General features: G+C 54.0%; 1 protein-coding gene across 1 annotated transcript in view; it reads right to left on the reverse strand.

Moving 5' to 3' along the window:
* PLXNA2 (plexin A2) overlaps window positions 1-22,932 on the reverse strand; it is a 231,634-nt gene that overhangs the window by 203,563 nt on the left and 5,139 nt on the right. Inside the window, exon 2 of the mRNA XM_055419000.2 lies at window positions 108-1,375. Within this exon, the coding sequence (XP_055274975.2) occupies window positions 108-1,295 (1,188 nt within the window). The 5' untranslated portion in view covers window positions 1,296-1,375. The remainder of the gene's footprint in view (window positions 1-107; window positions 1,376-22,932) is intronic.

Below are 22,932 nucleotides of genomic sequence, written 5' to 3' on the forward strand. Positions count from 1 at the left end.
GGCTTTCCAGGCAAGCATACTGGAGCGGGTTGCCACTTCCTCCCCCAGGGGATCTGGGGGCAGGCGTGTACTGATCGGGGTGTGCGCCGGGGGGGCGTCCTCCTTACCGCTTTGGTGCACTGCACGTCCTTCCCCAGCAGCCAGTTGAGCTCCAGGTTGCCCTCGCCCTGGTAGCAGGACTGCAGGCGCTCCTTGATCTGCAGGTTGACGGCGCGGATGGGGAAGGCACAGAGGGCCGAGTCGTCGGGCGGGTGGTGGTACTGCTTCTGCCCCTTGGAGAAGATGGCGAAGAGCACGTCGTCCTGGCCGCTGATGTTGAAGGCCCGCGCCAGGGCGTCCCCGGGCTTGGCGAGGTAGGCGGCCTGCAGGAGGCGGTATTCCACCCCGGCCCGCGTGCAGCCGAAGGGCAGGGACACGTAGGAGTGGAACTTGGGGTCGTCCTTGCAGAGCCGCACGATGCGCGAGGTGTAGAAGAGGTCCCCGGCCGAGTTGATGGCCACGCCCTCGGGGGTCTCGGGCTGGACCGTCAGGAAGTAGACGAAGCCCCCGCTGGCGAAGCCGTAGATGTAGAAGATGTCGAAGTGGGCCACCAGGGCCAGGGTGTCGGAGGGGATCTTGATGAGCGAGGACACGAAGTCGCTGTGCAGCTCGTAGTCGAGCATGGCGGAGGACTCGGGGTCGCGCGGCAGCTTGCGGCTGGACAGCGTGGGGAAGTAGTCCTGCTTGCCGTCCACGGCCGTGCCGATGAAGAGCTTGCCGTCCTCGCCCTCGGAGCGCACGATCACCCCGTACATCGTGCCGGTCTTGTTGACGCTGGACAGGTAGTGCTCCTTCTTGTGGGACGGCTCCACCAGGATGAAGAGGTCGTCGAGACGCAGCAGCTTGCACACGCCCTGGTACAGGCTGCCGCAGGCCAGCAGCCGGTTCTCCGAGTAGTCGATGATCAGCAGCTTGTTGACGTTGTTGGTCAGCGTGAGCACCTCGCCGCAGGGCTGCACGATCAGCGGCGGGTAGCAGGACTTGTTGTCCTCCTCCGGGCCCGTCTTGTGAGCCACCTGGACGGTCAGGTTGCCCGTCAGCTTGTACACGCGGTTGATGGCCCCCACGTACACCGCCCCGGTCCCGCGGTGCACCGCGAGGTGGTTGAAGGTCCAGTCCCGGTTCTCCGAGTGGAAGGTGCTGAACTGCGGCACGCCGGCCGCCCGGGGCGCCAGCAGCACGCAGACGGCGGAGAGCAGGACCACAGGCCAGCCGTCCGCGTCTGCCGCCCGCGGCCAGGGCCTCCTCTGCTCCATTCTGAGCCGGCCGAGGGCCAGGACGCAGGGCCTCCGATCTCTCGCGAACTCCGCCTCCCCGGCCTGGCCCTCACATGGTTCTGCAAAACACAAGAGGCAGACCGGTCAGACAGAAAACAAATCCCTGGAGAACCGGCTTGCTTGACCCAGGTCCCAGCGCCTACTAGCTCTGTGAGCCTCTTCCTTCTGGATTTGGGTTTTTCTATTTTTAACATACATTCTCCCTCTTCGGGATGTTCAGGGAATCCTATTATCTATTTTGGTCTCCAGCTTTGACACTGTAAAATGCTTTTTTTTTAAACTTTACAAAGCATCTCTATTTCTGTCCTCTTCAGAGATCGTTTTTACCTCTCAGAGAGGTTAGCAGACTGAATCCCCGCAGCCAGCGGGTCCCAGTGTGGGCACTGAGGCCAGTCTTCCCACCCAGTTGCCAGGTTCCTGCTGCTCGCTCCCAGTCCAGTGGAAAACGCTGCAGCCTGTGAAACACCAGTGGTTAGGGAGGCCCTCTCCCAGGCTTTCCCTTCCGAATCTGGTGTCACCAATAAAATTCCTTCTTATTTTAGCCGTCCACCCCCTCGCACTGCTGGATTCCTCTTTCACGCTCCGTCCCCCACAGGGAAGGAAGGAGGGGAGCTGGTCATCTAACACTGCCTCTCAGCGCCCTTCAGCCTGGTCCTCTCTAGAGAGAATCCCGCAGTGTTAGCAGGGAAAACTTGTTCTGAGAGTGAGCTAGGCCCGGGGCCCCCAAGGCTGCCATTCAGGAGCCTGAAGAGTCCCCAGGGAAAGGGCAGACAACCACCCACCCCTCCTCTTTGGGTCGGGAGGACGTTAGCCACTGCCTCCCCGGTAAGCAGGGACCCTGTTGCCCCCTTTGCAGGTCGAGTCGAGCGGGGAGCCAGCCACCTTACTCATGGGGACCGGCTGGCTGAGTCCATCCTCAGCCACCTAAGCAAGAGTTCTGGGTTTGGGAGACGTGGGGAGGAGCAAAAGGAGGTGAGTTGAAGGTCAGTCTCATGGCTGATGCAGGGGCCCCGTAATGCTTTAAGGCTCCACACAGTCAACCTCAGGCTGCCCGCCCCAGCCGGTCAGTCCCCTGCCCTGAGTTCTCTGCTCCCTCCCTGCCCTCCCAACCCCCAGGTTCTACAGCTTTTCCTGTTATTCCAGGGAAGCTTGCCCAGAGGGGCAAGGTGGGGCTCCCACAGGCCTTCAGAGACTGGTGGGCAGAGGCTAGAGAGTGGAGGCTTCCCATCGCTCTGCCTGCTCCTGACTTTTATGGGGGAGGAGGGGACAGAGGTGGCTCTAGCAGAAAAATCTTTTCTCCCGGCTGGACAGACTGGCCGGCAACCTTCTCGGACAAGTCCAGACAGAAGTCTGGGCAATGAGGCAGCAGGAGTGGAAAGGCTCAAGCCCAGGATGGAGCACGTGCTCCAAGGCGGCCCAGGAAAGCCCAGTTCAGTTCAGGTCAGTCGCTCAGCCATGTCCGACTCTTTGTGATCCCATGGACTGCAACGCGCCAGGCCTCCCTGTCCATCACCAACTCCCTGAGCTTGTTCAAACTCACATCCATTGAGTTGGTGATGTCATCCAACCATCTCATCCTGTCATCCCCTTCTCCTCCCTTCTCCTCCCACCTTCAATCTTTCCCAGCATCAGGGTCCTGGGTCCCTTTATTTATCCCCCACCTGGCTACATGGGGCTGGGATCTGGGATCAAATAGATGCCCTCGGCGGGATCCACGAGCTCTCTGCTCCGTGTCTTTCGAAACTCCCCCTGTCCTCCACAACTGTGCCTCCCACGCCTGACAGCCCCCATGGTGCCAGAGGCGGGCCCCACCTGACCCCTCTCCTCCAAGGAGGCGCCACCGGGGTGCTGTTCTGGGGTGATTCATCAGGCCCTGGGCCTCCTTGGAAAGAGGAAGGCGCAGAGGCATGAGGCCTGGGCTGACCTCAGGGGCTCTGACACAGCCCTTCCGGCCCCACCCGCTCACCGGCAAAGCCTCCCTGAGGGAGAGCGCTTTCGGTTTGAAAATCGGAGGTTATTTTTAGCTAAGTCCTGGGGCCGGTAGCCGGACGTGAATTCCTCAAGAGGAGCTGCGGAAAGGAAATAACAGAACCCTCACATTCTCCATCTGGGTAGGGAGCTGCAGGAGGCTGGGCTGTGTGCGACCCTTCCCTGGGTAGGAGAGCTCCTTTGCCTGCAGGTGGAGGGCAGTGTGTCTCCTCTGCCTCCCGCCGTGAGGATTATAGTTGCCATCATGATGTACATGGGGTTTAGCCTTTTAGGCAGGGCTCTCTGAGACACTCTGGCATTGAGTACGTGGGCAGAGAACCCCTGCCTCCCCCCCAACATACATGCACAGACATGCTTAGCCCATGGCGGGGAGGGCGATGGTCCCAGGAGCAGAGGTGACACCAGAGGACACCAAGTGAGGTTAAGATGAACTGTCTCGCCTCCCTGCCACGTATCCTCCAGAGACGCAGTTTGAAGAGTGAGTGGCTTCTGTTGTCCGGCAGAATTCAGGAAGAACTCTGGGACCTTGGGCAAGTCCAGTCTCATCCTCCTTTCTGGTGGGATAGGATAATGACGGTACCGGCCCCTCAGGTTGTCATCAGAGTGAATGAGATAATGCGGGGAAGCCTCTTAGCATGGGAGCTGGCACTCAGTGAACGCTTAACTCATACTAGTTATTATTATCACTGAAGCCTCCCCAAGAGACTGTGCTTTAGGAATCCTGCCAGACCTCCTGACTTCTCTTTTTGCTCATATTCTTCCTTTCCATGGGAATGAACATTGCGGGCAGACCGTTGAGCCCCAGCCCTCTCTTGCCCGGTGAAGGCGTGCATCAGAGAAAAGGGAATAGATTGAAGGTGATCATCTCCAACATACTACTGCACAAGTCCCAGCACGGCTTTCTGCAGCCTGCAGGGAGCGTGGTGGAGGTGCAGGGTCCGAAGAGTTGAAGTATAAGTGGGAAAACCAGCCTGGTGGCTGGAAGGCATGGAGTCATAGGGCAGGGGACAGAGTGGGGAACTCAGAGAAACCTGTGTTCAAATCCTGCCTGTGTCACCATGAGTTGTCTGGCTTTAGGCTGCTCCAGCTTCAATCTGAGCTTATTTCTTGACCTTAAAATAAAGGATGTTATTTGATCTTAAAGAATGCTATTAAAACAAAGGATGTCATAACCAGTTGGTAAGATTTCTTCCTTCAGACAAAATGGTATCTTGAGACTTGCTTCTTTCAGCTTCTAGAGTCAATAATTGCAATAATAGCTGAGGTCCTTCTGTCCTACCTGGCAGGGCTGGTTAAATCTAGAGGTCTCAACAGACCAGTAATTGTACTGTTTTCCCCTTCCCTCTCAATCAGCATCTACTCTGGGACAGACTGCTCCCGGGGACCAGCCACACAGATTCCTTCCACAGGGCTCAAGGGTGGTCCACGTGGGAGCCGCAGGCACTGGGGGCTCGGGGTCAAGAGGAGACGGGGTCTCCTGCAGCGCAGGGGTGGAGGGACGCTTGCATCCCACCTTGGAATTCACAAGGACAAACTGGCTTCAAGGGTGAGGCGAGAGCCCCAGTCTGTCAATGCCAAGGCTGGCATTATCAGGCAGCTCTTCCAAAGCAGGGTCTGGTTGCCGAGGTCTGGTCTGGTTGGTCCTGTCTGAGTTCAGGGTAAGAGAGAGTGGTACCCACCTCTGTGCCTCCGATGAGAGTAATGGTGTACTGTGATGAAGAGACTCATAAGCTTGGATTCAAACCGAGCTGACAGCTGTGCAAACTTGGTCAAGGTACATAGCTGTTCTCTGATGCTATCTCTTTGGCACTAGCATCTACCTCATACGGTTATGATGGTGAAGTCATTTAATACACATAAAGCACTTAGAACAATGCTTGGGCCGTTATAAACATTCGAGACACCTTAGCCTTTATTAGCAGTAATTTATTTGTCAGTATTCCCAGCCTTTCATGTCCATGCATCCCACGGTCTGTCTTAGAATAAGTTTTCCATCCTTAATTTGGTGAAGCCAGTGAACACATGCGTACCACTTTGTAGATCTAGCATTTCCTCCTCACCCCAAGCGTCACCCTCAGGAATTTTCTCCACGATGCCTCCTTCCTGCCCGTTTTCCTCGCTCTGTCTGGTTTGTGAAGGCACTGTGCCACATGCGTTCTCAAGAGCCATACTTGTTGAATGGCTGTTCTCCTACCAGCTTCCCTCTCCCTCATCCCTAGTTTCAAATGAGGACGTGCCGCCCCGGGATGCCAGCTCCACCCGCAAAGCACTCAGAGCACTGATGCCAAGGGGAGGCCACCCTTGCCTCTTTGGGAAGCAAGAGTCACTAAATATTTCATTTGGAGGGCCTGGTGACACCATCTCCCCGATGAGGCCTCAGGAAGCAGGTGTTGCTGACAGCTAGAGAAGGCATCTAATACCTTCCCGATCAGATGCTGCGGGCATCATGGGCCAAGCAGGGACGAGACGACAATCAAGCATTTCCAGCTCAGCTCAGCGAAGGATTCTCTCCTCCCCACAACCCGTTCTGTTGGCTTTTCCGGGATATCTGGGAGCACAAGCCTCTATGCTTATCGGCCCCCCTTATTGCAAAAGGAAAGAAGAGGATGCAGGAAGAGGAGTTAGCGTCAGAAGACAATTTTGCTAAACTGAAAGTTCTTGATGCTAGAGCTCCTGCCCTCGGGCCCGTCTGCAGCCCCTCCATCGTTCTGTCCTCACCACTACTGGTACCATCACCACCAACAGCATCCAGGCTTCGATATTTTTCATCACAATAGCAGCCAAGTGTTATTACAACTGCACCAACTAGGTGGCTCACACAGCCAGGGTCCTGAGAAGCCAGAGTCCAGACGGTAAGTATGAGGATGAGGGCTGTGTGCTATTTACAACAGGCAAGGCGTGGAAGCAACTAGTGTCCATCCACAGAGGAATGGATCAGGAAGATACAGCATACACACACAATGGAATATTACTCAGTCATAAAAATTGGAAATATTGCCATTCACAGCAACGCGGGTGGACCTGGAGAATATCATCCTAAGTGAAGTAAGACAGAGAAAGACAAGTATTATAATGATATCACACACGTGGAATCGAAAAAATAATGCAAATGAACCCACATACAAAACCGACACAGACTCAGACATACAAAGCAAATTTATGGCTACTAAAGGGAAAAAGAGGGGGTCAGGGATAGTTTAGGGGCATGGGATTAGCAGATACTACAATACACAAAATGGGATTTACTGTAAAACACAGGGTACAATAGTCAATATCTTATAATAACCTATAATGGAAAAGAATCTGAGAAAAAGATATAACTGAATCACTTTGCTATATACCTGAAACTAACACAATATCAGCTATAATAAAGTCAAATATACATCAATAAAACAAACAAAATGGACAGGGAAGCCTGGTGAGCTGCAGTCCACGGGGTCACAAAGAGTTGGACACGACTGAGCGACTGAACTGAAAACAAACAGAAAACGAGGCCGGTGAACTCAGAGGAGTCAGCAGCTGTTCCTGGGCTTCACCCAAAGCCCTTTCCTCTGCCAGGGCAGGGAGAAGCCCAGCCTCTCCTCAGCCGCCCCTTCTAATGAGTGGTGCCTTTAAAGCAGCGATTCCAGGCCAGCACTGAAGGCAACTCTAAGATGACTCCAACCCACTTCTCTTTTTTTCAAATGAAGAAGCCAAAACACATGGAAAGGAAACAGATCGTCAAAGGTGAGTCAGCGTGACTCGGAGGCAGGTGCCAGCAGAACCCAGACCTTGTGACCAAGCCCCGTTGCTTCCTCAGGTGTGGGTGAAGCGGTCCTGGGGGTCAGTTCCATTTAGCTTTGCGCCTTCCCTGTTTGGGGGGCAGAGAAGATGCCTTTTGATGGTGGAGGCCCAGCGACGGCGGAAGTGGGCCTGGCACTGGGCCTGGACAGGGAGGTGGTGATGCAGGGCAGACTCAAGGGGTGCTGATTAAGGGGCAGGGGAGAAAAGGGACACAGTGTGGCTCCCCTCTGTGTCAGGGGAGTGATCTCCTCCAGGCCCAGGCAGGCCCAGGCGGTCATCACACACGAGAAGGGTGCCTTTGCTGTGGCCGGTTTTCCCGTGGTCATGTATGGATGTGAGAGTTGGACTATAAAGAAAGCTGAGCGCAGAAGAATTGATGCTTTTGAACTGTGGTGTTGGAGAAGACTCTTGAGAGTCCCTTGGACTGCAAGGAGATCCAACCAGTCCATTCTAAAGGAAATCAGTCCTGGGTGTTCCTTGGAAGGACTGATGTTGAAGCTGAAACCTCAATAGTTTGGCCATCTGATGCAAAGAGCTGACTCATTTGCAAAGACTCTGATGCTGGGAAAGATTGAGGGTGGGAGGAGAAGGGGATGGCAGAGGATGAGCTGGTTGGATGGCATCACCGACTCGATGGATATGAGTTTGGGTGGACTCTGGGAGTTGGTGATGGACAGGGAGGCCTGGTGTGCTGCGGTTTATGGGGTCGCAGGGAATCAGACATGACTGAGAGACTGAAATGAACTGAACTGAACTGAACTGTGACTGGGGAGCTACCACAACATCCTGTACCATCTTTCTCGGGCTTGCAGACAACCTCACAAGACAGGGCACGTGTGTCCCAGCACAGGTCGCGTCTTTATTTTTCTCAAAGAGTCAGAAATAGAGCAGAAGGGACGGGAGTGAGCTACCCAGCGGGCCTCCTATCCAGAGAGGATCCCGGGGCATCCTGCCAAGAAAATTATGGAATTTTCTGACAGTGAGTTTTCCTGACAGCTGTTTAGGAATACGCTTCCCCAGAGGCAGTGGACTGGTTCCAATGACCCGAGAAGGCTGCCTTCGGGGTAGGATTTCTATGAATCAAAATCTACAAGGGTAAAATGTTCTCATGGCACAATTCAGGGGGGGCTCGCCTTGCTTCCCGTGGATGGGCTGTTCCCGAAGGACCTGCACGCATGTCATCTGTGTTGCTGTACATGCCAGGACTCCGAGGATCGCTCTGTCGAGCAGTGACCTCGGAGGTAGTCCAGGCACGTTGGGGAGCACAAGGTGAGCACCAGGGCGCACACAGAGGCCCCGGGTGACTCCGACAGCTGAAAGGCCTCAATTAGAGTGAAAGGAGTTATCTGGTATTTAAATAATTATTAGATGGAAGGAGTAATCATGGGTTTGAGCTGATTTTTTTCCCCCACTGTCACCCTGATGGCGTCTATAATATTATTATTCAAATGCCCATGATTCTTATTGGGAAGAGACCAGAAGAGACAGTGGTGGGGCGGGGGAGGGGCAGGAGGGGGAGGGGGAGATGCGCATTTAATCTCCATGTGATGGGGCTGCAGGAGGTACGATTAGTCTTTTTCTTATTTCAGCTGTCACTCAGGCACAGACACCCGAGATTGTTATTAGCGTATTTTATGCACGCGATTTAAAGGGAAAAGGGGTGCGGGGTGGGGTGGGGAGAGGCAGAATTTCCTACAGAAAATAACAGGACCAAAGGAGCAATTTAGATGTCACCGCTGTACCAGCTGCGTTTGCTTCATTAATTGAATGTCATTTTTCCCCCAGACTCTGGGCTGTTCTGTGATGCTAAGTGGCTACACCTTGCCCCAAAGCGAGAGAGAGGAGGCGAGGGGAGACAGAGGAGGAAAACGGGCCTCTGCCTACGTGGCCTCTGAGCCTCTTTTCTGAGAAAGTAAATTAGACGATGTTGTGCTCCCCACCCCCCACCCCCCAGCATGTCAAGGCAACTTCAGCAGCATCTGAAAGTTGCTCCTCTAGCTGTGAGAAGGGAGATACCCTGCTTATCCTTCACGCCACTCTTTTCCACAGGTGGATAAGTCTGATCCAATTTCAAATAGCCAAGGAGTAAGTGAAGGAAATGTGGGGGGGTCCCTAACACAGATCAGCAGTTAGGGAAGCACCCAGATGATGAGGGGGCCAGGCTGGTGCCTTGCATCCCGTGAGTGCACGGCAGGGGCAGGTTCTCCGCCCCCCCAGATGGCACCGTGGGCAAGGCAGGGGGTACGGGAGGTTCAGGGCTGGGCCCTGGCATGAAAGGCAGGAGTCTCAGGTGTGCCCTGCTCTCACACACCCCCAAATTCATACGGCAAAGCCTTAATCCCCACGACCTCAGAGCAGGGCTGAGTTTGTTGTCAGGGTCTTTATAGAGGTAACCGAATTAAAATTAGATAATTAGGGTGGTGCATTGGCACCCCACTCCAGTACTCTCGCCTGGAAACTCCCATGGGTGGAGGAGCCTGGTAGGCTGCAGTCCATGGGGTCGCTAAGAGTCGGACACGACTGAGCGACTTCACTTTCACTTTTCACTTTCATGCATCGGAGAAGGAAATGGCAACCCACTCCAGTGTTCTTGCCTGGAGAATCCCAGGGATGGGGGAGCCTGGTGGGCTGCCGTCTATGGGGTCGCACAGAGTCGGACACGACTGAAGCGACTTAGCAGCAGCAGCAGCAGCATTATAACTCACTTCAGTCGTGTCCAACTCTCTGCAACAGCGTGGCCTGTAGCCTGCCAGGCCCCTCTGTCCATGGGATCCTTCAGGCAAGAACACTGGAGTGGGTTGCCACGCCCGCCTCCAGGAGATCTTCCCGACCCAGGGATTGAACCCAGGTCTCTTATGTCTCAATGCACCAGCGTCCCGACAAAAAGGGGGCATTCGGACACAGAAATAGATAGGCTTTGAGGGAAGACGTGTGAAGAGACACACGGAGACAACCGCCATCTGCAAGCCAAGGAGAGAGGCCGGGACAGCGCCTTCCCTCACAGCCCTGCCTGCACCCTGACTCCGGGCCTCCAGGAGGCCATTAACCCCCTGTGTCTAAGCCACCCCAGGGGTGACGCTCAGCCACAGCTGTCCTCACAAACTCCTGAAGCCAGGAGGAGCGACGCACTCCACCAGCTGGGCTTGGGGCCTGCTCCTTGAAAGAAAAGGGTGTCTGTGGCAAGGGGGGAGGGTGGAAACCACCACGGGGCCAGCACTCCTGGAGCTGAAGGCCCCTTCGGGTCTCTGTGAGAACCAAGGGCGGCGAGACGAGCTGCCCTTCTCAGCAGGCACACACAGGGCCCTGCGCCCACTCTGGCCCCGGTGGAAGTAGAGCCTCTCCCCTCTCCCGCTGCTCCTGCAGAGCTCTGGTCCATCTCGCCTCCCTCGTCCTCTTCTGCTCCGGCCCAGAAGAGTCCACGTGTCACCTGCCCACCCCGAGGACACTCAGGGATACTCTGTGACCCCCCGGGGAGCCACATTGCTCCATTCCCACCCCAGCTCCTCCTCCGGCCTGTCCTCCTGGGAGCCCTTCCTCTTCCCCCGGGGAGGGTTTTCTGTTGTTTTTAAATTTCTCCCAGGTCTCCCAGTGGGCTCTCCTCGAGCCCTGGAATCCACCAGCTCTCCCAGGGCCTTAGCAAAACACGCAGCACTTGTCCTCTCCTCTCACCGGCTATCAAAGTTTGGAATTGTCTCCCCGCATTATGAAGGGGTTCCACAGACAGGCGCTGATTTGAAGGGCTGCAGCGTGGAGGGGCTGGGCTCCTTTCTGGGGCGCTGGCTGGGCTGGCTCGGCCAAGTCAAAACAAGATTCATTACCCTGGGGGGCGGGAGCAGGGAGATCCACCGCCTGACCCTGCAGACCTGCCCCATATGTCAAGGGCCTGTCAGAGCTCTCCCAGAATTCCCTTTATTATCTAAAGGTCGCCCCCCGGGCAGTGCAGAGAGGGGCCCACAGTATAAACCAAACTACAAGAGCCATCAATTTCAAGCAGCTGCCAGCCCGCCACCCCTCCCTGTCCCCCTTCTGTGGGCTCTGCCCTCTTCAACCCCCTCTGGGGGATGGCGCGGCCCGGCCTGGCCGGGACCACCTCACCTCCCGGGCAGAAAGAATTTCGGAGGCTTGGTTGGATGCTGAGCCTCCAAGCTGCGCCCTGGGAGTGTGCCTGCCTTCTGCGCTATGGGGCCCCTAGAAAGGTTACCCCAAAGGTCCCTGAACTCCAGCCCGACTGTATCCAAACCACCCTGGTGGTGGGGTTGCTCTGTGGGTAGGCCTTTTGAAATCAAAGGACAGGAAGAGGCATTTTCAGGCCCCTTCCCAAGTCTGGCAAAGGAATAAAAGTAGGAATCTAGCTTTGCTAAGTCAAATCCAAATTCATGTTGGAAGACCTCATAACTGAAGGGCCATGAATAGTAGGACGATAAAAATTTTTATGATGGCAAAAATAATAAAGAGGAGCGCTATCATTATTATTATTTATTAACCATCTGCTATGTGGCACACTGCTAGATTCTTGGCATACGCAATGGGTAATTTTGTGATTATTCTGCAAGATAGGTATTATTCTCCCCATTTCCCAGATGAAAAAAATGGAATCTTCTCAGGAGGGTTGAGCAACTAGCATCATTGTGCTAGGAAGCAGAACTTACTGACACCCATGCTTCCCCCAAATCTCACATCACTGAGATATTTACTAGTTATTTTTCAACCAGACTCTCTTGTCCCTGGTCTGGGAAGACTGGCAAGGATGATAAATAAGACTTGGCAAGTACTTTAAAGGTCAAGACTTGAGGTTCCCGTTTTATCCGGGTAATGGAGCAGGATGGAGGGTGGGGTGGCCAGAACTGAGTTATCCGTCACAAGGCGGAGTCCGGGGGTGCTTTGTGGCAAGAGGTTGGCTGGCTGGCAGTCACCTTTCAGAGAAATTCCAAAAGATCTTTCCAAGAAGCCTGGAAGTGTGTCTCCTGCCTTCTGGCCCATGCTTACTGTACAAGGGAGAGCCAGGAGCTCCGAGGCAGAAATGGGACCAGAGAGCAGGACCCAGGGCAGAAGGAGCCCAACTAAGGGGTTAAATATCAATAAATTACAGTTACTCCACATAATGGCATGTTGTGCTCCCATTCCCTGCCACATTTTCAAAGAATAGTGACACATCTCCAGTTCTCAGCAGTGGTTGGGGTGGGGGGTGTTGGAGGAGGCAAAAGAGAGAAGAAAGTGAAAAAGCAAAGCCCTAGACATTCATCTCAGCTCAGGCAGGGGACTGGCCCTACATGCCACTTACTCTCTGGGAAGCAGTCCTGCCTTTCTCTTCTTGAAGAAGAATTTTAACAGCCCCCAGGAGGCCCTGGGTGAGAGCACTTGCTGTTTCTCTTGCAGACCCTCCGCTTTCTGCCCCATGGCAGCTCCTGAAAGGCTCCAGGGATTAGGGGCACTCCCCATTGCTGCTTCCTTGTCCTGGCGTCAGGGAAAGTGGCCATTAGTGCCAGATCAAGGTGCATTTTTTAAAAAAATGCTGTTTCTAGAAGCTGGGGTTCCCCAAAGTTCAAAAGAGTGGTCCTCTTCACCAGCACCCCTGCACTGCCTCCCTGAAAATGTGCATGTAAGACAGTCACCATCTAGGTTTCCCACCCTGATGGACGCCCCTGGCTATGGTGAAAGCCACCGCCATCAAAGATTCAGCCGAAGATTCCCTGCAAGGTGTGCCTTGGTCTGCTTCATTTCTTGTGCGTCAGAAGACTGCCGTTGACTGACTTTGCCAGGCACATGGCCAAAGTATGACACCCACCCACGGAAACACCCTCCTTGACTCCCTGCTGTTGCCCAGACAGACCTGGGACTGCTAAGTGCCCAAGTTCAAGTCCTCCCAAGCTGGCTCTTCCATCTTTCTCTGCCTCTCCTTCCTACCTCTTCCAGAGTGACTCCACTCCTAACAAACTTGTTCATTTGCCGAGTTCCCAAAACACCTCACACAGTTTTATCTCTGGAATGTCCATCTCCACTTTCTTCTTGCCCTATCCAAACCCTGCCCATCCTTCAAATTTTCAGGAAGCCTCTAGGTGCTCACCTGTCTCTTCTCCAAAGTCAATTAGAAATTGCTGTTTCTAGCGAACATTGCATTGTCATGCTGGCCCTCTTTCTCACGTGACTGTGTCCTACCTTCCCATTGAAGTGGAGGTCTTTGACATCTGTGCAGGGTCAGCATGAGGCCTTTTACTCAGGTCTGCACTCAGTCTGACTTGTGGAGAGCAGGGCAAAGGGGAGGGGATTGCCTATGTGCTTCTTAGGCTGCTCTAAGCCATGGTGGAACTAACACACTTGGCTCAAGTATTTGTCATAACTGGTCACTGGGCAGCGGTGAAGAAGAGAGAGAACCATTGGGAAGGATCCTGACGGCTGTTCATCTTGGGCCCACTGGGTGATGAGCAAATGCCATTAGCCGGGTGGATAAGGAGGGGAGAAGGATGGAGAAGAGTGGGAAGATGCCAGCTCTCCTTTGAAGAACGCCCCCTACAGACAGGGCTGGTGCAGGAAAAGCCTTGGCAAGAGAGTGCCAAAGCCATGAATCACATACTCTCATCAATCACATTACAAAGTACACATTCATAAGTGGCCAGCTGACAGTGTAAGGTGATCAGGAGCAGAGGGGGTGGTGTGAGAGTCCCCCCCGGAAGGTTTCGGAGGAGGACTCTCCTATGCAGAAGTCAAACTCACTGTGACACATGGCAGTGGGCACAGAGGGAAGGCTATGGGTTTTGGAGGTAGGATGTACGTTTGTGCTAAGTCACTTTAGTCGTGTCTGACTCTTTGTGACCCCATGGACTGTAGCCCACCAGGCTCCTCTGTCCATGGGATTCTCCAGGCAAGAATACTGGAGTGGGTTGCCATGCCCTCCTGCAGGGGATTGTCCCGACCAGGGATGGAAACTTCAGCTCCTGCATTAGCAAGAAGATTCTTTATAGCTAAGCCACCTGGGAAGCCCTTTGGAAGTAGACCTGGGTGCAAGTCTTGCTCTACCACTTACTAGTTCAGTGACCTTGAACATGTTATTTAACCTTTTGGAATCTCACTTTCCTCAACTGTCAAAGGATAACTCACAGGGTTGTGGTGAGAATCAATGAGAAAAATAGACGAGAAGGTGTTTTGCAAACGCTATGGTTTTGAATAAACACCAATTAATCTTGTTTCTGTTTTTGGAGAAACACTGTGCATCATCTCAAGGGCATCATCCCCTTGGCAACAATGGTTGCCCTGGGTGGTGGCGATGACAAGGAAGCCTTGGCCTCACTCAGGTGATGGGATGGGTCTTGTACATGGAGCTCGGGGACCCAGGCCTTTGGGGAGGAACTGCATGCTAGTAGCTATCACTCCAGTCCCTTGGGCCCCGTGCTGCCCTGGGCCTCATCCCCTTCTCTCAGGGCCCTGAGAGAGATTTAAGGGCCCCGTATGGGGTCTGGGTGATTCACCCAGGCGCCCCTGGCAGGAAAGAAGAAGGAAAGGGAGAGAGAGGAGCTAGTCTACAGGAGAAGGAAGATGCTGAGAGCTGCTTGCCCGGGCTGAGCTTCACATTTTGCGGGGGCTCTTCCCATGCTTGGGGTCTGGTCAGCACAATGGATGGAACTCCCACTCAGTATTTTCTCCGCCTCTCCTTCTTTCCCGGGCTTTTCTGAACCAACAGCCTGCCTTTGAATAAAAAGCTGTAACTCCTTTTTATGAGGAAGCTTCTTAAGCAGGCTGTGTCCCCACCCTGTCCCTCCCCACCTTCAGCTTCTATTATTTTTCTCTCTTTGTCTGAGGCTCTGAGCTCTTGGCAGAAAAGATCCCGAGCTGTCAAGCAGCTTCTCTTAAGTAACAGGCGCACTCAGGCTCACACGGAGCAGGGGAACCGCGGTGGCGCTGGATAAAGGAGACGCGTGGACTCGGCGGGGCCAGGGGCACTCTGGGCAGAGATGTGCCCCCTTACGGGGCGTGTCTGTGCCAGAACGCACTCGGCCTGGAGGGCCCTGAGCGCCTCGGTGAGCGGGGAGGGGAGAAGCGGCTTTTGAGGCCCTACAGCGGTGAGGTGAGCTAAAGTGAAGGGCGCAGTTATGGGGGAAGCCTGACACAGCGGGGAGAAGAATGTGCCGGAGGGGAGAGAGGGAAACACAGGCCAGGGCGGCATGGGGCCACCTGGGCCGGAGATGAGACGGCGTTTCCAGGGAGGGTCTGGCCCGCGATGATGAATGGGGTGTGAGAGAGAGCCTGGAAAAGGGTAAACAGCCAGGAGGGAAGCGAGAGGGAGGGAGGCCGGAGGAGAAAGAATGTTGAGGTCAAAGAGCAAAGAAAACGCTCCTGGAGTGATTAATTCAAGATCTGGCAGGCGGCCTGTCAGGAGCCACATGTGCTCAGGACCTGCTAGGCCCCGCCTCCCCACCGTGACCCCGCCTCCTTCTGGCCCCGCCCCGCCCGAGGCCCCGCCCAGGCGCATGCACGTCTCTTCTCCCTAGACCCACTCCAAACCCTCTGGCAAACCTTCCTTTCCATTTGTCCTGAGTCTCCAAGGGACCCCACTGTAGGATAAACTAGCATTTGTGTAGCGATCTTATAGTTAACTATAATAAGAATTTCACCTACACTGAGTGCCGAAGAATTGATGCTTTCGAATTCTGGTACTGGAGAAGGCTCTTGAGAATCCCTTGGACTGCAAAGAGATCAAACCAGTCAATCCTAAAGGAAATCAACCCTGAATTTTCATTGGAAGGACTGATGCTGAAGCTGAAGCTCCAGTGCTTTGGCTGATGGGAAGAGACGACTCATTGAAAAAGACCCTGATGCTGGGAAAGATTGAAGGCGGGAGAAGGGGATGACACAGGATGAGACGGTTGGATGGCGTCACTGACTCAGTGGACATGAGTTTGAGCAAGCTCATGGTGAAGACATGAGATGGTGAAGGACAGGGAAGCCGGGGTTGCAAAAAGTTGGACACAGCTGAGTGACTAAACAACAACATCCCGCTAATGCACCGCTCATGCAAGCCTGTGAAGGAGAGAGGAGCGTCCGCATAACCACTTCACAGACGTAGGCAGACGTGAGGTGAAATATTCTGGAGAAAGCACTGATTTGGAAGTGGGCCTTGGATGTGATCCTGAAGTTACAGCCCTCTCTCTGCTGCTCTGCTGCCGGGAGTGAGATGTGCCACCAAGTAACACCAGCAAGGACAGACCCCCGACTCTGGAGGCCAGTCTCCCTGCACCAGGCAGGCTCTGGCCACATCCAGCACACACTGTTACCAGTCTTCCGGAATGGGGGTGCAGTGTAAGGAGCTCAGGTCAGACTTGCGTTCTTGGGGATACCCTGTGAGAGAGGAAGAGTCTTCCGGAATGGGGGTGCAGTGTAAGGAGCTCAGGTCAGACTTGCATTCTTGGGGATACCCTGTGAGAGAGGAAGAGGCCTGGCTAGGAGCCCTCCACCCAATGCCCCTTGGCTCCTGTCCAGCCCCAGGGAGGGGCTGAGGACTGGAGATGGCTCAAGGGCTAGCACAGGTGTGGCAGGTGAAAAGGATCCAGAAACAGGGCTTTGCAGGCAGAGAGGCTGGACGGCCAAGTCTCCTCCCCACCTGACCTGCTCTTATCTGTGGGGGAGAAAACCTATATTTGCCATCTCCCCTTCTAAGACCCTTGCTTCCGCGGTCCCAGCAGCTGGCCCGAGATCGCAGGCAGCCCCTACCTGCCTCTGACTGCCCTGTCTTCTCCAGCTCTCTACCCCGGCTCCGTGCACTCTGGGTCCCAGCCTTGGCAGATCACTGATTAATTCAGGGCTGTTTAATAACCCTTCTATTTCGATGAAACAAGCTGTCTCGTTTTCTTTATTTTTAACACCGACTTTCGTTTCTTTGCTAAGCATCTTACTGTCATTTAAATTTCTCTGTCTCCAACCAAGCTGATAATAGACTGGAGTGAGCAGCTGCTTCCGTCCTGTTTATGACAGTGATTAGAAGTTAGAGCTGTGCAGGCAGAGAGCTGACCATGCACGCGGCTCTGCCCCTGCCTGTAGACAGAGGGCTCACTCGGACACGATTAGGACAATTCTGGCTCCAGGAGAGGCCAGGGCTTATCCCGGTCCTCCAGCCTTCCTGGCACCCTGCTCCGAGGGGAGTCATGGGGTGGGGGCGAAGGTGTGAGAACCGGCTCTGTTTACTGTGGAATTTAGGCCAGCAGCTGCGGGTCATTCTCACGGACCTGACACCCAACCTCACTTCTCAAAGGAGCCTTTTCCTGCATCGAATTCCCTGAGCAGCAAACAGAAAGACCCACGGTGAGAGTGCTGGGGTGTGGGTGAGGACTTCGGCCATCACCTCTTCCACCTTCCTGCTCCACAGGAGACCTGGTCATCACCTTCCAACCTCTGCTTGAATCCCCCACATGGATGCAGAGTTCCTTCCCTCCCTGGATCACATGACTGGCTGATTTCTCTCTCCTCTGTTCCCACAACACTTAATTTGTACGACCATTATTTGCACATGTTCCCCTTTTTCCCTTGCCACACTGGGAGCTCCTTAAGAGCCAGTGCCTTGCCTCCCTCACATGATACCCACCACATAACAGGTATTCGATAAACATTTGTACAAAGTAAATTACATTGTGCCAACTTCAGCCTCCTTGCAAGTAATGAAAAAACAAACAAACGCCAAAACCTTTCTCCTGCCTGGGCAGGCTCCTGGGGAGGTGGCCTGTCTGTCCCTACCTGGACAGGTGTTCTCCACTTCCTGTCCTCAGGCCAGAGGCCACTGCTTCCTCAGAAGACAGGGCCTGGCTTCTCCCTCTAGGCCCAGAGTGACTACATGGGTGGAAGCCTTGGTCCAGGAGGCTGGGGGCTCGTGGCAGGAGTCTGTCAGGTGGCCTGGGCCAGGCCTGCCGGATCCCAGCCCTGCCTCCCGTGGCCTTCAGGCCCACCACTGCTGCCTGAGAAAGCTCGCAGGTGCAAGCTGGGCAAACCGGGCCAGCCCCGGCTCCCGCCTCCCATTGCAGCAGTCTCCCAGCCAGCTCCGTCTGCAGACAGCTGCTCGGGTCATTGTCTCAGCCTCTCCAAGCTGTGAATGCCGAGTCTATAGAGACCAACACGCAAACAGTGCCCACACTGCCTCTGGGGAGGGAGGGGAGAGCTGGGCTCTGCCGGGGCCATTGGCTCTGCAAATAGCAAGGCCTGCTGTGGATGGGGGAAAGATTGTTGGAGTCTTTACGGAGGGGAGCGGTTTCTCCACACACTGCCCTGTGCCACGGAGAAGCGCGGGGGTGCCCGAGCTGGCGGACTGGCAGGGCAGGGGAGAGGTCCGGCCTCAGGGACACCTGCTCAAACCCAAGAAAGAGAGACAGGGACGTGGCGGGGCACAGGGTCAGGGCATGAGAGACTGGAAAGAGAAGTCCCCGCACAGGCGGGCGGAGACGGTGTGCTGGGTCTGGCTGGGGCAAACGGACCCCTCACTCTCTCCACAGCTCGGCTGGCCGGGCTGGGTGGCAACCCACTCCCCCAGGCTGGACTCAGCTTCTGCATCTGTTGTGTGGACCAGGGGAAAAGTTGCTATCAAATACTGAGAGACGTTTCTCAAGTGTTCTAGGTATAACACCTATTCTCTTGCAATGAAAATGGTTTTCTTCATAACATTCTGGAAAAGAAATCCAAGGAACCCTCATTTTCCACCTCTGGCTCTTGGGCAGTGCTGTGGAAGGCAAGGGGCTCCCCCTGCTTGCGTCCGCCCTCCCGTGATCTGTACTTCCAATGAGGGGCCAGGTTCTGTGCTGAAGCAGGGAGGGCTGGGTCGGGTGGGGGGAGCTTCTTGGGCTAGTAGAAGACAGCTTCTCCCTCGACATCCTGCTATGTTCTGTCCAGGGATCAGCTCTGCCCAGGGATCTAGTTCCTCAGCCCCAGGGTCTAGCTTGGGGCCTGGGCCCCAGTGTCTGCAGGTGCTTTCCATGCTGCATCCATCCCATTCATATCCACACTTCTAGAAACTCTCTCAGGAGACAAATGTAAGCTGACTGCAGGCAGGCAGGTAGGAGCCTGAGAAGTCTGCCCTTTGCCCTTCATTGGAGGCTGACTCTCAGAAAAACGCCAATGTGTAAATTCTGTGACAGTATCCTAAATCTCTACTCTTAGACGTGAAGACATCAAAGCCCCAAGGGTAGCAAATTCGGAATTGAAACTCCATCCCCACGGCTTAGTCCTAACCCCGAGCCACACGTATGACCTGGGTGCCAGGATCACAGTGGGTTTTGTTCTCAGTTTCCAGTGTCCACTGAGTCTTAAGCTCTTCATCTATTTCAATATATAAAAATCTTCAGCACACAGATTTTCTTTAAATAAAATCCTATTTTCATCAGAAAATTCCAAACAAATTTCAGAGGGGGGGGGGAAACAATCTCTAGCTGGGCTGTATTTCTGCTCTTACTTTTAGAATTATTTTGCACATTGTGACAATTGTTGTTTTTCCAAATCCCTTAACATTATCTTCCCATCCCCAGCTCCAGAAACAAAGGCAAGTGAGGGCACTTGGAGAGTCAGGAAAGAATTCATCCCCACGATACAAACGAAGAAACGGAGGTGCTGAGTGAGGGGCAGAAGGCCATTCTCCCAGAGTGTCTTGGGGCTCCCTCGTATCTCTCTTTTTGACCTGGGAGCAAATGGAGGATGAGCATTAGTCAACAGGTGAGAAAGCTTTCAGGAAGATGGAAGAGCCACAGGTGTGAAGGCAGGCCCTTTGTTCTCATGCATTAGGACCCTAACCTGACACAAGCCTCTTCCTGACCATCTGTTCTGACCCCTCTTAGCTGCTCTCAGCATCTTGAGGACGGGTGCCAGGTGTGACTTCCCAGTTTCACAAGTGGTTCACATGGTTTTTTCGAAGCCTCTCACAGCTAGGTTCTTGCGCCCAGAACCTGCAGGGCTTCACACGCTGGGGGTCACTCAGAATGGGGCGTTAGACTTGAATTCTGTTAATTTCCAGATAAACCACAGCGGGTGTTTGCCTGGCCGAAACCCCAGTGGTTGTGGGTTTTAATTTCAGAGAGTCAAGGGAACTGCCAGGAAGCTCTAGGTGGCTGGAATGAGAGCCGGGGCCAGTCCTTCCAGGGGCTTGTGAAACCCTGACTGCCTCTCTCCTGGAAAAATCACCAGCCTCCAGCGTGGAGCAAGGGCTCAGACCCCACAGGGCTGGCTGACCTGAGCTCCCAGGGCTGGGCGCAGCGGTGGAGCCTGGCCCTCCCGCCTGGCTTTGGCCAAGGGCTTCCACTGAGAACCCCGAGTTCAGAAAGCAGCCTCTTCTCCCTCAGGTATCTTTGTAGCTCAGGAAAGATAAAAAGGGAAGCTGCAGTGGGGGTGGGGGGGTGGGGAGCTGGTCAAGGGAGGTGGGAGGTCAGAGGCCAACGTAATATTTACCCAGCCCAGCTGAGGCCTTTCGCTTTCACGGAGCAGGAAACCGCTTCAAAGCGGCAACATCCCCTGTGTCACTTCTGCCTGCCCACTGGCCCTCCTGCCTCCACGGGGTAGTTGGGACTTTCTCACCCAGCCCTTCCTCCCCTCCTGAACCTTCCACCCTCAGCCCCTTCGAGGCAGGAGCCCTCTGCCCTGCCTCCTGCCCAGAGAGATGCCATGACTTGTCCATGGCTGCACAGCGATGACCACACCTGGGCGCCCAGCCTTGGACCTTGGACCTCTCGTCTTTCCTGAGTCAGTCATCTGTCACCTGGGGACGCAGGGCAGCCACTGGGGTTACAATTCCTCACCTGAAGCCTCTACTCCATCCACCACCAGAGCACAACGTGGGAACTGAAGCCAAGTAAGCTCTTGGAGACTCAAGTTTAGTGGTTCTTTACATCGGGAGGGGGGTGCTTACAAAGTCCTTCTCTTCAGAGATATATACACACACAGTATTTCTCAAAAGCATAGACTTTTAAAGGTTGCAAAGGCCTCTTAAAGTCCAAGCATGCCCCCTGGTTCTGTCCACCCCAGTGCCGGGCCTCCCTGCACCCCAAATCTGATCTGAACATGTCAAGGTACAAGCAGAACATTACCCTCCACTACGGGATTAGAGAAAGTTTTCAAGTTGAAGTGAGATCCGCCTGCTTGTAACCTCCCTCCCTTAATCCTCCCCACCTTCTCTGTGGACAGAACCTTTAAAGGAGAGTCCTTCTCCAGGAGGCAGACAGAAGGCAGAGATGGCTCTTGGAGGGGGCTTTCCTGCTCAGTCAAGGTGAGGGGGGAAAATCCGAATATATTTTCTCTGGGTTCCCTTTAATGGGTTCCTTCAGATAAAAGTGTGTGCGCTAACAGCAGGATTCTGGACACTTCAGTGTGAATACAGATGAGTAACAACATTTCCTGATGAAGCACAGTGGCGTCCAAGCTGCCAGCTCCAGGAGACCGGAAAGGGATGCAATTTGTGCAAAGCCCTTGGGAGGGTGCTACACGGAGATCTTGCTCTAGGATGTTGACTAATAGAAAACAACTACAGTGGTGTCAGTTTAAAATCCATGGAGGGGGATGAGGGGGAAAAAGCTGGGGTAGCCCTGAGAGGCTGAGGAATGGGAGAGGGTGCGGCAGGCCCTCTTGACGGGAAACTGTGGGGTTCTCCGGCATTGCAGTCGCCCTCCCGGAAAACCTGCACCTTCCACTGATGAGAGCAAAAGGGAAACTTCTGTAGCTCCACTCCCTCTGATCCCCCAACATACTGTAAACTCCAGTCTGCCTTTACTGTTGTATTGAAATTCTGGGGGGGATGTTCATTTTCCCTCCCCCGCAGGATGCTGTAAGTGTCTTGAAGGTAGGATCAGTTATATTTTCGTCTTGGTACTGGGTGTTACACATTCCTGGCACTACCTAAATGATCAATTTCTACTTGATTAAACCTAAGTGGGTTCCGATTCCAGGTTTCATTGTCTTTCTGTCTTGGTTCAGCACAAGGGCAACGATTCTCACGCGAAGATTACACTTGGAGTCTGTTGAGCTGTTCTACTCCTCTTTCTGCTATCCCTCCCTATCCCTCCATATGCAAACAAGAAACCAAGGTGGGAAGGCAGGCTTGTAAATGCAAAGATACAAAAAGTTTTACTCCCCAGATAGCGCGGAGAAGAAGCGAAGGTGCCTTAGTCAGGGCCTCTGCCCCTCTCTCAAAGCTGCAGAGAACACATGTTTTTTGGGGGGGGGCAGGCAGAGCAGAGGGGATAATCCACTGGCCCTGGGAGCTCTCCCCCACTTCCTTCTTGAAGACAAGCTGAACTCTGCAAGGGGTGTCTCCACTGCCTTTTATCTCTCATACCGAAAGTAATTTTAGCCAAGGGAAAGCAGGATTAGACTTTCATAGCATGATACATTTATCTTGGTTTTCCTTTTTCCTTGCTCTCTCCTCCCTCCCCTCCCTCTCTGACCCCAGGTAAACTTGAGCCAAAGGGGGAGCCAAGATTAAATATCAGAGGATGCTATCAGATCCGAAGAGATGCTCCTTTCCGGCCCACTGCCATCCCCAAACTTTTAATATCTTCCCCACCCCCGTCAGACAGTTGCTGTCTGCTCAGATGAGAAAAGCCTCTGGACCCTGTTGTCTCCATATTGTCCTCTGCTGAAATGAAAGGGGGAATTATAATTCAGAGAAGGGCTCCCACACAGAGTATGAAGACAAAGATGAAATCGGTGATATGACGCTGACATGCCTTCAGCTCCTGAGAGGCCTCTTTTAAAAAGTCTCCTCGGGAGCAATCTTGCCACCACCTAAGACTATTTGGAAAATGCATGTCTAGGGGGGCTGGGAGAAGAGGAAGGCACCTTGGGGTCGGGCCAAAAACTTGCATCGCTGATAAAGAGCGGCTAGAGCCTCTCC

Source organism: Moschus berezovskii, chromosome 17 (genome assembly GCF_049115385.1).
Source record: "Moschus berezovskii isolate FMDL1 chromosome 17, NW_MosBer_1.0, whole genome shotgun sequence".
In the NCBI taxonomy this organism is placed as follows: Eukaryota; Metazoa; Chordata; class Mammalia; order Artiodactyla; family Moschidae; genus Moschus; species Moschus berezovskii.